Source organism: Phacochoerus africanus, chromosome 3 (assembly GCF_016906955.1).
Source record: "Phacochoerus africanus isolate WHEZ1 chromosome 3, ROS_Pafr_v1, whole genome shotgun sequence".
In the NCBI taxonomy this organism is placed as follows: Eukaryota; Metazoa; Chordata; class Mammalia; order Artiodactyla; family Suidae; genus Phacochoerus; species Phacochoerus africanus.
Window position 1 is genome coordinate 19,364,764 of NC_062546.1, and position 11,950 is coordinate 19,376,713.

Here is an 11,950-nt window from a genome sequence, read left to right on the forward strand (position 1 = left end):
GGCCTCAAAGGAAGGAAGGGCAAGGGGGCCCCGCCCAGGGGACTCAAAGCTGGGAGAGAGATGGGCAGCTGTCTGCTGGGCTTACTCTTTTATGCCATCACTGATTAAATGTGTACTAGGCATCTGTCCACTCCACGTCGGGCCCCGGGGTGGGTCCTGGGTAAACAGAGATCAATAAGGCTTTGGAGTTCCTGCCCCTGAGAAAGCCCCTGCCTGTGGAGGAAACAGATGGGGAAGCAGATAAACACAAGGTCCTGCAAAGAGTGGAACAACAGGGAGGTGTCTGTGGCTCTGAGAGCCAGAGAAAGTGAGCAGCTGGCCTCGGGAAGCCACGGACCACCCTGTCTGCAGGCGGCAGGTCTGGAGGGCCGCTCAACTCAGGTCCACCAGAGGGGATCACGGAAGCCAAGGCATCGATGCTGCAGTATGGCTGTTTGGGGGAAAGGGGGTTCGGATGGATGAGGGGGCGGGAAGGTGGGCCTCTGCCAGCCGTCAACACCCGTGGGAACAGGGGCAGCGAGGACAAGGGGCTGGCCCCAGCCTCTCTGCCTGAGCCCAGAGGACTCTCCAGGCAGTCCTTTGCACACTGACCTCTGCTCGCCTGCAGGCCGGTGCTGCCCGAGTTCTTTCTAGATGTACTGGCTACAGAGGGGAGGCTGGGGCCCCAGGAGGGCCGAGTCCCGGGGTGTCCAGGATCTCGAAAGGCCCAATGAAATGCTCCCCATTCAGGCTGCCTGGGGAACCAGAGTACTGAACACAAGTCACTTTTCCAGCCTCCTCTTTCCTGACCCTCAGGGCCATCCACACGTTGACTACACCTTCTCTCCTGCCGGAAGCTGTCCTTGACTTCTCACAACCTCTCCTGGTTTCCTGGTTCTTCTTGGGCTCCAGGCCTAGCCCCTCTACACTTGGACCTTTGTTGATGCCCAGGCCAAGGTCCTCTCCTCTCCCGATGCTCTACCTGCTCCCCAGTCAGTGCCATCCGTGCCCACAGCTGTACTACCAACTGCAGACAATTCACAAACATAGCTCTAGCCTAGTCCCCAACTCTAAGCTCCAGACCCTTCGATACAAATGCCTACTTGCTGTCTCCCCCTGTTCACCTCAAAGTCAACCCCTCAAAACCAAACATGCTGACTTCTCTCCCCAAACCAGGCCTCTTGCCACACCTCTTAGGTCAGCTAACAGCATCACTTCCAAAGAGGTGCATAAACTGGACTCTTCAGAATCATCCTCAGCATCTTCTCTCAACACCCTCCAATTTAATTCTTGAACAAGTCCTACCGGCTTTACTTGTATGAGTCACAACCATAAGCACCAAGCACCCAGAGGAATGGGAACTGTGTATATTTCAGGCTACCTGACACCGGAGTGTGAGCTCCTTGAAGGCATGAACCATGCCCACTGGTGTCCGTGCCCCCGCGACTAGCAGGAAATGGACTGTGCTGGGGAAGAGAGAAAAAAAATCTGGGCCCTCCCTCCCGAAAGGAGACGATAAGGCCTCTGGCTGGGGTCAAGTGATGGGGCTGAGGTGGGGACAGAGGTGGAAAGGGGTCGGCGTGGACCTTCCCCAGTGGAGCTTGCCAACCCCCATGCCATCTCACCACCCCGCCCTGGCTCCCCGCGGCTTCAGTTTCTGTGTTACTGCCACCACAGGCCCTGCTCACTCTTGGGGAGAGCCATGGGGCCAACCCCTAACCCCCAACAGTCAACCTTGACTAGGACGCCAAAGATGCTCTAAATAAAAATAGGGTCATGAAGTCACAGGCCTGCTCACTCAGCCGCCCTCTTCCACACACCCACCCAGCTCCCCCAGTTTAGGGCTGCTTGGCCCTCAGCACCGGGCCACTCTCTTTGGGCCACACCAGCCCAAGCCAAGCCACTCTCCTGGGGAGCCAAGGCCCCGGCGTGTGACCCAGCCTCTGACCTCACTGCGTAAGGTGACAGGGAACACCCACTCACTGCCTCCCCAGGAAGCCCAGCTCCGATTCTTCGAAATCACCTGCCCTACTGAGAGGGGCGGCTACCCTGGGGCTTCCCCTTCCTGATCTGAATTCCCGAGTTCCACCCTCTTAAGACAGCTCCTGGCTTCACCTCCCCTGGTGCTGAGAGCTGCCGCCTCGCCTCCCATCCAGCCTGGAGTGTAGGCCCTTCCAGTGCAGGCCAGTTCTCTGGCCGGGGATCAGGTCACCCTCAGGGGAACAGTCTGGGCACCAGTGTGCTCACTGGAGGGTTCTTTCCCCCTGTTCTGGTGCTGGCCTCAAGGCGCCCTGGGTGATCCCTGGCAAAGAGATGTATGCTACCTTTCCTAACCGCCCTGGTGGAGTGAAGGGCTCCACAGTCCCAGCGAGGAACTGAGGAGTGAACACAGACACACCACACCGACTAGCACGAGGAGAGCTGCCTCCCAGCAGCTGAGGATGAGCAGGAGGAAGGGGTCCCCAGAGCCTGAGAGAGGCCCCGTTGCCCCCGCCCAGCCTCCCAGCTGCCCTCCTGCCCTCAGGGAGGCGGAGAAGGCTTTGGGACCTGTGGCCAACTCCTCCCCTCCTTCCTAAGGTTAGTCACTGCATGAACTTGGCCCACAGTCTCTGGGCCTGAGGCTGCAGTCACTCAATCCCCTGGGGTTAGAATTCACCCACCACACACCCACGGCTACACAGCCAGAGTCCCAGCACGGTCAGTGCCCTACGGCCCCCATTTGGTGAGGCCAAACTAAGGACATTGCGGACTGGGGGCACCCCTTAAACAACCACTTCCCTCAAGACATTTCAGCTCGGCCATATCCCCAGGTGTCCAGGAAAACAGGAAGCCAACCCCAACTTGAACGGCCCACCCCTGCCGAGTTAGAATTAGATCTCACACAAACAAGTGGCCAAGCTCTTCTCGGCCGAACTCCTCACCACTCTGGTCAGCTGTCCGCCGCTGGGGCCAGGAGTTTTGGTCGGGCCGCCCACTCCTTGCTCCCACGCACCTCAGAGCCTCCCTGCAGATCCTCTAACAAGGCCGGCATGCCAGCCAGTGGGGTAGGGACCCACGGGAGCAGGCTATTCCATCCCGAGCTCAGCGGACAGCATTTTAGGCACAACCGGCTCCTGCCGGCCCCGGGCTTTCAGGGCTTTCTGTGTGTTCCAGATCACAAGTTTCCCAGGATTGAGGACGGGGTCACCTCCTCTTCTTGCTTCCTAACCCCAGCTGCCCTGTGCCAGGCCTGGCTCAGCAAGGGAGATGCCAGTCTCCTGCAGGAGAAAGCCCTGCCCCGTTTATTCTGCATCCTGAGTCTCGCTGAAGCCAGGGCCACCGGCCAACACCAGGAAGGGCCCGGAAGGAAGCAGCAGAGCCTATACACAAAGCCTACATGGGGCTATAAAAAGGAGCCCTCCCTGCTTCCCCCAGAATGGGCCCGGTTCCTGGGAGGTGACGAGTAGGGTGAGAGAGCTAGTCCTTGTGCTTGGGCACTCAGCCACTGCAGCCTCTCAAAGGCCCGCCATGCACCTCCTCAAGAGGAACGGTCTTCCCAGGAGGAGAGCGAGAACATCAAGGGCTGGGGCAGGAGTGCCAGAGGAGGCTCTCCGAGCTGCATCTCCTGGACCCTCAGCCTCCCCAAGCCACCGCCTGCATCCCTGCTGCCTCTCCCCCAGCACAGAGTATTCAGGGACCACCCCCCCAACACACACTCTCGGGAGGCCTTCCAGGCAGCCACAGGCCCCACTCCCCTGGAGGCCTCAGCACACCCAGCTGTGATGAGAGGCTCTAACGCTGGGGTGATGGCAGGAAGCTGTGGCCACGAGACACTAGGCTTGGGGCAGCTCATGCAGGGATACGTGTGTTGGGGTGACGGTAGAGAGATGACAATTAGGCAAGGGCACAGCACTAACACCTCAGAGTCTGAACACAAAGCTCCCCATATTAAAGGCAGCCTCTTGACCTACACGGGCAGCGTTTTATCTGCCACGACAGCAGAGCCACCCACATTGCACCCTGTGCCCCATTCGTCCCCAGCCTCCTTCCTCCAAATCCCCTCCAGCCTAATCCACCCAGTGTGTTCAGGCTCCGCACCAGGGGGCCAACCCAGAGCTGCCAAGGCCACTCTCCGGAAACAGTGGAGTGGCTTGCCACGACACACACACGCACAGCCTACAGGAGAGGGGCCTCAGTATCTGCCTCTGCGATCAACACAGCACACCCTCACCTCTCCAGACTGACAGAGGGGCCTCGGGCTTGCTTCCTTCACAGCACCACTCCCGGACCCCATCATGAGCTTTTCTGTCTGGCTGTCTAGGTCCTTTCTGGCTGTGTGTACGCCTTAACCTTTCTGTTTACCGCCAGACGTCACTGATGTGCCTGGCACATCACTACATGCCGGAGTCCAAAGCCAGGGAAGCACAAGTGGCATCTCACTTGTTCAGTCTGCCTCACTTTTCAGGCTTTTTTTTTTTTAAAGAAAAGAGTAGCGATGGTGACATGGAAAGCATACTAGGCTACAGATCTACTGCCACAGTGAACAAGTGAGAGGCTGGAGTGATCACGTCCGGTCCCATGTGCCTAACGCAGGAGATGAGCCCACAATAACCACAGGAGGAACAATGCATGCACTTGTCATCAGGGTCCTGGAAAGGCCCTCTCAGGGCACCCAGAGCGCCCGAGCCCCGGCTCCCATTCCCCTGGCAGATGCTCAGGGTGGTTGTCAGCATAACCCAGTAAGAGCAAGTCAGGCAGGGCTTGTCTTCACCTCCTGTGGCAGGGAGGGGGGCATCTCGATGGGGGGCTGGCAAGATAAAGGCAGCAGGCGATCTCAAAGAAAGCACTGAGTCTTCTGTGTCCACAGATGGAAGTGTGGGCTGGCTGAATAGCATATGTGGCCCGAGGGCAGAGGAGAGACCAGACGGCACAGTCCACGTAAAGAAAAACAACACTGGTCCTACAGAACACCCACCTTACTGTCGCTTTCTCCAGGGTGCGGGGACAAGCTCAATGTTGCAGTGGCAATCAGGTATCTCAGGCTGTTCCCAGCACCACCATGAACTTGCTGGGTGCCCTCAGCCCTGGGGCCTGGTTTCCTCATCTGTAAAGGAGAGCTCAGCCTTCCCAGCTCCTTCCAATCATGGAGCTGTGATGGCGCTCAAATAACACAATGGATGAGAAAATGCTTCATCAACTAAACGCACTATTCAAATACTCAATTTTTCCCCTGCCCCCGATTTCTGTATACAGACTCAGGGAGGGAACAAAGAAATAGGAAACAGACTTCTAGCCCCGGCTGGGAGAGCAGCCATGGCGGCCAGCTTGGTGGAAAGGCGGACTGCAGCTCTGTAGTTAGCTACGGTGAAAGCAAAGGAAACCGTTATTAAGCACCCACAAGTGGAGTTTCCAAGTGGCTCAGTGGCTTAAGGGTCTCATGTTGTCACTGCAGTGGCTTGGATCACTGCTGCGGCACGGGTTCAATCCCTGGCCCAGGAACTTCCTCATGCTGTGGGCATGGCCAAAAAAAAAAGTACCCACAAGTGCCACATGCTGTGCTGAGCACTCTCATAGAAAATCCCTGAACTCTCATATGCCATCTCATTTGACCACCATGAACATACGGCTCTGTGACGGAGAGTTAATTTTACAGCTGAAGATCAGTTTCAGACAGGTTATGGTAACTTGTACCCAAGGTCACAGGAAGAGGTGAGTCTCAGACCCAAATTTGACTGATTCTGGCCACAGCTGCTAGAAGCCACCCCTCACCCTGGGCGCGGCCTAGAGTCTTATCACCTGTTAGCAGGCTGCTCTCAAAGATCCCCCAGGAAAGCATGGGCGCCATGCTTCTCTGAACAAAGCACTCTGCCAGGAGCTCCAGAACCCTGCCCTCCTCCTACCCCACCTCCCCTTCTCCTGGGACTCTCCTCCAAGTCCCCGCTGACTTCTGCAGTTCTAAGAGTGGCGGGGGGGGGAGTGTTCCTAGCCCCTCATTTGAGGCCTTTGCAACCTTAGGCCTCGCCTGCTCCAACTTAGCCACCTCTGGCTTCCTTGAAGCCACATCCCAAAGGAAAGGGCACACAGCGGAAAGAGATGCCGGGAGCTAACAGAGATGGACACCAACCCGGACAGGAGAGGCGGAGGCAGGCCCCAGCCCACTGAGAGGCTGGCCTTAAAGCACTTCCTAGAGGACAGGGGTCTCCCGCCAACATGCTCAGACAGCATTTCTCTGGGTGAGCTTCTCAGAAATGAGCGTCGGAGACCTTCATGTGCTGCCACTGCAGCTGCTCCCAGCCAACTGCCCTGAGGCCCCGCAAAGGTCAGCAGCAGGAAAGAGTCCTGACAGCAGAGGGGCTGCTGAGAGCCTCCACAGAGGCCAGGTGGGCCTCCTTTTCTCCGAATCAAAGCACCTGGTGGCCAGGCACCAGCCCGCTCCTCACAACAGGCACACTCGCTCCCTTCCATGCAGGGCCCTCCTGGGGGACTTAACCTTCAGCTTCCTCCTCGTCAGAGCTCCCCTGCGGGAAGTGCTTACACGGTGCCACACTCCACGTGGGGCACTTTACAGATTCCCCCCGAACCCTCGCAAAACCCCCACAAGAAAAATGTGGTTTGTTACTAGCCCTCTTTTACAGACGAGGAGCCAATGCATAAAGTCGCATGCTCAGAGTCACAGGGCAAGCGAGCTGCACAACAGGGTTTTAACCTAGGCAGTCAGAGTTGAGGACCCGAACGCTCCACGGCCTCCCCCCTGCAGGCCCAGCTCTTCCCCTCCACCACCCCTGCATCCCGCCTGCCTCAGCGAGGAGGGTGCGCCATGCAAACTACAGTAACTCACTGGGACCCCTTCTCAGTTGCTCCCAGACAAACACAAAACAGTCCCGCTTCAGCCTCTGGTGTCAGGTGCTGCCCACAGGACACAGCACAGCACGCAAGGCAAGGCACCCTCCTTAGGCTGCCCAGTCTCTCCTCTGCCACATGAAAGGCACCCCAACCCCTGCATGGTGAGAAGTACCTTCGTCAGGGCCCAGCAAGTTCCTCAACCACTCAAGGCCCAGCTCACAGGTCACCTCCCCTGTGAAGCCTTCCTGGCTGTCTCTTCTCAACCCCCAGCTTGCCAGGCACAGCTCGTTACTCTGCATTCCCAAAGCTCTCCCTACAGACCGTTATTATGGTACAAGACACATGGAGTTCTAATTACACATTCTCAAATCTGCCTCTTCCAAGAGTCTGGGAGTCTCTCAATGGCACGACCCATGTCTTATTTTTTTTTGAATCCTCAGTGTCTAGAACTGGGCAAACAGGAGATGGTCACATGGTAATTTATGAAGCAAAGAAACATCCCTCCTTCCACAGGGCCACCCAAAACAAGGCTGATGGCTGAGATCTCTAACTGTGCACCTGTGTGTGTGCAAGCTGGAGGGAGAAGCTGGGGGCCTCAGCTCTTCCAGGCATCTGTGAAGCAGGCCCCTTTCCCAGGTTCACAGGAAAGAAAAAGCCCCAGCTGGGGGGCCTGGCCAGGCTGGGCTGGAAACCCACACATCAGGGCAAGCCTGGGCTGCTGAGGAAACACTAAGAGCTCTGACTTCCCCTGGAAAAACTATAGTCAGACAGGAAGCACACAGGCGAGGATGGCTAGCTCTGGAGATCCGGACACGTGCTCTCGCCCCTCTCCCCCGGGAGCAAGCAGCCAGCACAAAGAAACTCCCTGATGATACCGGGCTGCCCTCCCTGGGCGCCTTGGGCCCAGCCCTGAGCTGGCCTTGTGGTCTGTCACCTCAGCAGTCTGTGAGCCCCCGGGGTCAGGCCTCCATCACCTCCTTTCTGAGCCTGACTGCCCTGTCCAGGTGTTGTGCTTTCTTCTGCCATCCCCACCCCTGTCAGCAAAGGTACCACTGGGAACTGTCGCTGTTGGCCTTGGTTTTCCTGAAGGCAAGGGCCTCTTTTCATTCACCACCTATGGAGGCCTGGCCTCTTAATGAAAGAATCAAAGACGAAAGCCTAGGGCTCCAAAAGTCCCCACAGACGTGCTTGGCTGACACTCACAGCCCACCATGGAGCCAACAGCCAAGCCATTGTGCCCACAGTGACCCCGGGCTGAATATCTAAGCCAAGAAGGCACCAGAAGGAAAAGTGTGGGGCCAGAACCTAGAGAGGCTGAGGCGGTCTCTAAGGCGCACTCTGAGCAGGAAGGTTTTCCTCAGAGGAGCGGCAGAGCCCACAGTGACCAGGGGCCCACTCAGGCACGACCCAGGGCTTCGAGTCTTCTTGGGACTGGCCCGCCAGCCACTGACTGGAGAACTGGGTCCAGCCAGGCTTGTCACACAGCAGCACTGACAGAACTCACTCCTGACATTTCCACGTCCTCATCTGTGGAGTGAGGTGGTCCTCTGGACCACCCCCCAGGGCCCTTGAGAGGATGAGCCAAGAAAACGTGATGAAAAGTCTCTGTGGCACTCAGCAGGAAGTCTGTAATTGCTTTGTACTCATTTATGTTGGTATCTGTAACATAAAAGGCCAAACATCACCTGGTTCCTGTCACGCCACCACGACAGCCAGCACCAAGGCACCTCCCCTCCCCTCTTTCAAGCCAAACTCCCACCCTAAAGTGAGCACCTGCCTGCCCCATCTCACAAGTGAGAGGTACAATGAGAGGAAAGAGAGCTGGGCCAGAAAGAGGGCCTGTCCGTGTGTGTTGTGCACTCTCACTGAACCCCAGTCTCTCCTCAGGGCCAGGGACACCCCGAGGGTCCCAGAAGTGTCTCTCTCTTTGGCCAGGTTCTAGGCACTGAGTGGTACCTTGGCAGGATTAGTAGGAAAAGGCCAGATACCTGGGGCATATGGGCAAGAGGCCAGGTGGCGAGAGACTTCACTGACAGACCAAACATCCTCAGAGCCTGCAGAGGAGGCTGCAGGGATTGGAACCCACCAAGAAGATGCACCCATGAATGGGGAGAAGTGGAGCAGTTTCAGGGGGAGGAAGGGTCTGAACGCTACACGAGCGTCCACTAGCCTTTGCACCCAGACTCCTTCAATCTGGACCTCCAAACTCAAAGGGCCAGGGCCCCTTCCACATCCCCTGTCCATGCTCCAGGTCTCTCCAATCCCAGCTAACTGAGGAGATCACTGAATCTCTACCACTCTGGCTGACCCACCCTTGGGGGCTGAGGTCACCAGGTCCTCTGCACTCCTGCCTCCAACCCCAAAGACCTGGACGAGACTCTTGCCTCTCCACTTCCCTTCCTTCTAAGCCAGCCCCACCTTAAACAAGAAAGTCACACCCAGGAGTCAGATGTGCAAATCATCTCATACTTACTCAGTTCGACATGGTAGGTGGGTAGCTGGGTCCTGGCAAAACAAAACCATTTCCTCCCCTTTCCGGGTAGTGATCTAAGTGAAATGTGAACTGGGTCCCTGTCCTTCTCCCTTCCTGTACCCTCACCCTCTTCTACCAACCACCACCCATTCCCAGTCTGCGGCAGTCGCAGACTGTTATTGTCGTTATTAACAACAGCTCACTTTAAACATTTACGATGAGTCGAGCACTATGCTAAGTATTTCACATATTCTCATTTAACCCCCACAGCAACCATATACAGTGGATATATCACTACTGCCGCTTCTCAGATGAGGAAACTAAGGCTCAGAGAAGTAACTGGTGGGGGGGGATCACAACTAACATATATATGCTTCAAATCCATATACATTAGTGGTTGCCTTCAACCACTGTGCTGCCCCTTACTGCCTGCTGGTCACACACACCGTCTGAAACGCAGCCTGTCATCCAGGAGTCTCCACTGGGAACCTCCAGCCCGAGCTACCAATTCAGGAGAGCCCAGGGTGCACCACAGAGGCACAGAAGGGCCGTGCCTGAAGTCTGATACCTGGGTGATGGTTCCAGGACTATCTCAGCTCTCTGAAGTGTCTGTCCTTCCTCCACTTTGGAATCCAGTCTCTCAAATCACTATAATTTTCTCCCAATGGCCAACAGGGCCGATGGGGACTGAAGTTTGGAAGTTCAGCCGCTGTGTTAGATCTGAGTTTGTGGTTGAGGATGGTGGCCTCACCACAAGACCTTCCTTCCTCCCAATCTCCTCAGCCATCCACACACATGCACACCATACCCAAGGAGGTCTATAAGACCATCCCTGGTGGGGTGTCACTTCCTGAACCCCCTTCCTCCACATGGACCTAATTCTGAGCCTGACTCTAACACTGGTCCCTGGGGGGTTGGGGGGGGTGGTTCCTAGCAGGAAGCAACCCACAGCCTGGGGTTGCAGACACATCATCTCTCACACTTGGAGGCAGGGGAATGGAGAGCAGAGCTGGGTGCCTATCTGGCCACAGCACAGGCACTCGTTCCATGGAATAACACTTTGAAAGACCTAGGGTTTTTTTAAAATCTCCCAACCTCTCCTTCACAAAAGTAGACAAGGTCAGGCTTGGGAAGGCAAAGAGGCAGGAAATCAAGAGTAGCCACTCTGGGCTCCCTACAGCCATGGGGACCTGGGACGTAGGACACAAAGAACTGGACCACAAATTGGCTGCCTGCTCTTGAAGAGTACCTGACAGACAGCAGAGAAGCTGCCTTTCTGGGGCCCAAGCTCCTGAGAATGTGCTTCCAAGGCAAGGGGAGCCTGGCCCCTTTCCCTGCCCCGGCTTTGAGTGTCTGCCCACGCACACAGACCTCCAAAATTCAGCTTCAGGACAAAAGCAGCAGCAGGAAAAAGCAGCCAATGCCTCCTCTCAGGCTTTTCCAAACCAAACAGGACCACTTTCCTCCCTCTCCCCAAGAGAGAGATGAGTAGGCCTGGCTCCGCTCCAAAACCTGCCCTACCCCAACATCTCCCTAAGTTCTACTTATGGAACCCCCGGTTCCTTTGTAAATAGGAGTCCAGCCGGAGGCCCACAGTTTCACCAAGAGCACTTTTTTTGAAGAAAGGGTGCATCTGGTCTGGCCCCAGCTTCTGGGGCTGGGTGGGGGACGCTGCCTTGGCTCCCCTTGCCTTGGCCGACACCACTCCCGGGATGTGGGGGGCCCGATGCCGGCCCCGCTGGTCTCCAACCGGCTAGGATTTTTAGGCCTCTCGGCAAAGCGCCTGGAACACTCCCCCCAGCTGGGGGAGGGGGTGTCCTGTCAGGTGACTGAGGACCCGGATGCCCCCCGCCCCCGGTGACCACCCGGGCCGAGGCGGGGGCGGGGCCCGGAGAGTGTGGGGGAGGGCCCGAAAGTTTGCCCAAGCCTCTCCAGCGGCGGGCCGAGGCGCGCGGGAGCTGGGCGCAGACCCTGGCTGTCCCCGCGCGCGCGCGCGCGCGCGCTCGGCGGGCCCCGGGGAGGGGGGCGCACTTACTGGCCCCCTCGATCTTGTCGGCGCCGCGGCTCCACGTGATCTGCCGCGTCTCCAGCTTGACCTGGAAGGTCTTCCGTTCGGGCCGCTGCGACTTCTTGGAGTAGAACAAAGTCATGACGGTGCCCACCTCGAGGCTGCGGCAGAGGTGCAACACCTCGGCGTCCGAGGGCGCGCCCGGCCCGCAGCCATTGGCGCAGGGGGACGCGGCGCCCGCCATGGCTCCGGAGGTGGGGGCGGCACGGGCGGCGGCGGCGGCGGCGGCGGCGGCGCAGGCCGGGCGAGCGCGAGCAGGCGGCGGGGGCGGGCGCGAGCAGGCGGCGGAGGCGGCCGGCGAGCGGACCCCGGCGGCGGCTTCTGCGGGCGGAGACGGGGCGGAGCCTGAGTAGGGGGCGGGGCGGCCCTGCAGGCCCCGCCCCGGCCCGCGCGCCGGGAACAAAGGCGCCCGCGCGCCCGTGGGGAGGACCCCCGCTTGCTGCGCCTGCGCCCCGCGACCCCCGGACAGGCCCCGAGTAGGGGCACTGGGAGCAAAGGCAGCGTGGACGCTCGTGCCGCTCGCGGTCAACCAGCCGGTCCCTCCGTCCCGCAGAGCTTCCTTTCGCGGCCCCGGACACAGCCTTGCGGCCACGGCCGGCCCCGTCATG

At 58.3% G+C, this 11,950-nt stretch overlaps 1 protein-coding gene across 2 annotated transcripts in view; it reads right to left on the reverse strand.

The window, feature by feature from the left end:
* The window catches only part of PLCG1 (phospholipase C gamma 1), a 35,261-nt gene extending 23,312 nt beyond the window's left edge, over positions 1-11,949 (reverse strand). The window contains exon 1 of one of the 2 annotated variants that reach the window (XM_047771087.1): positions 11,310-11,949. In XM_047771087.1, the coding sequence (XP_047627043.1) occupies positions 11,310-11,949 (640 nt within the window). The remainder of the gene's footprint in view (positions 1-11,309) is intronic. The other variant, XM_047771088.1, reaches the window with a different exon arrangement.
* Between the last annotated feature and the right edge of the window lies 1 nt (position 11,950).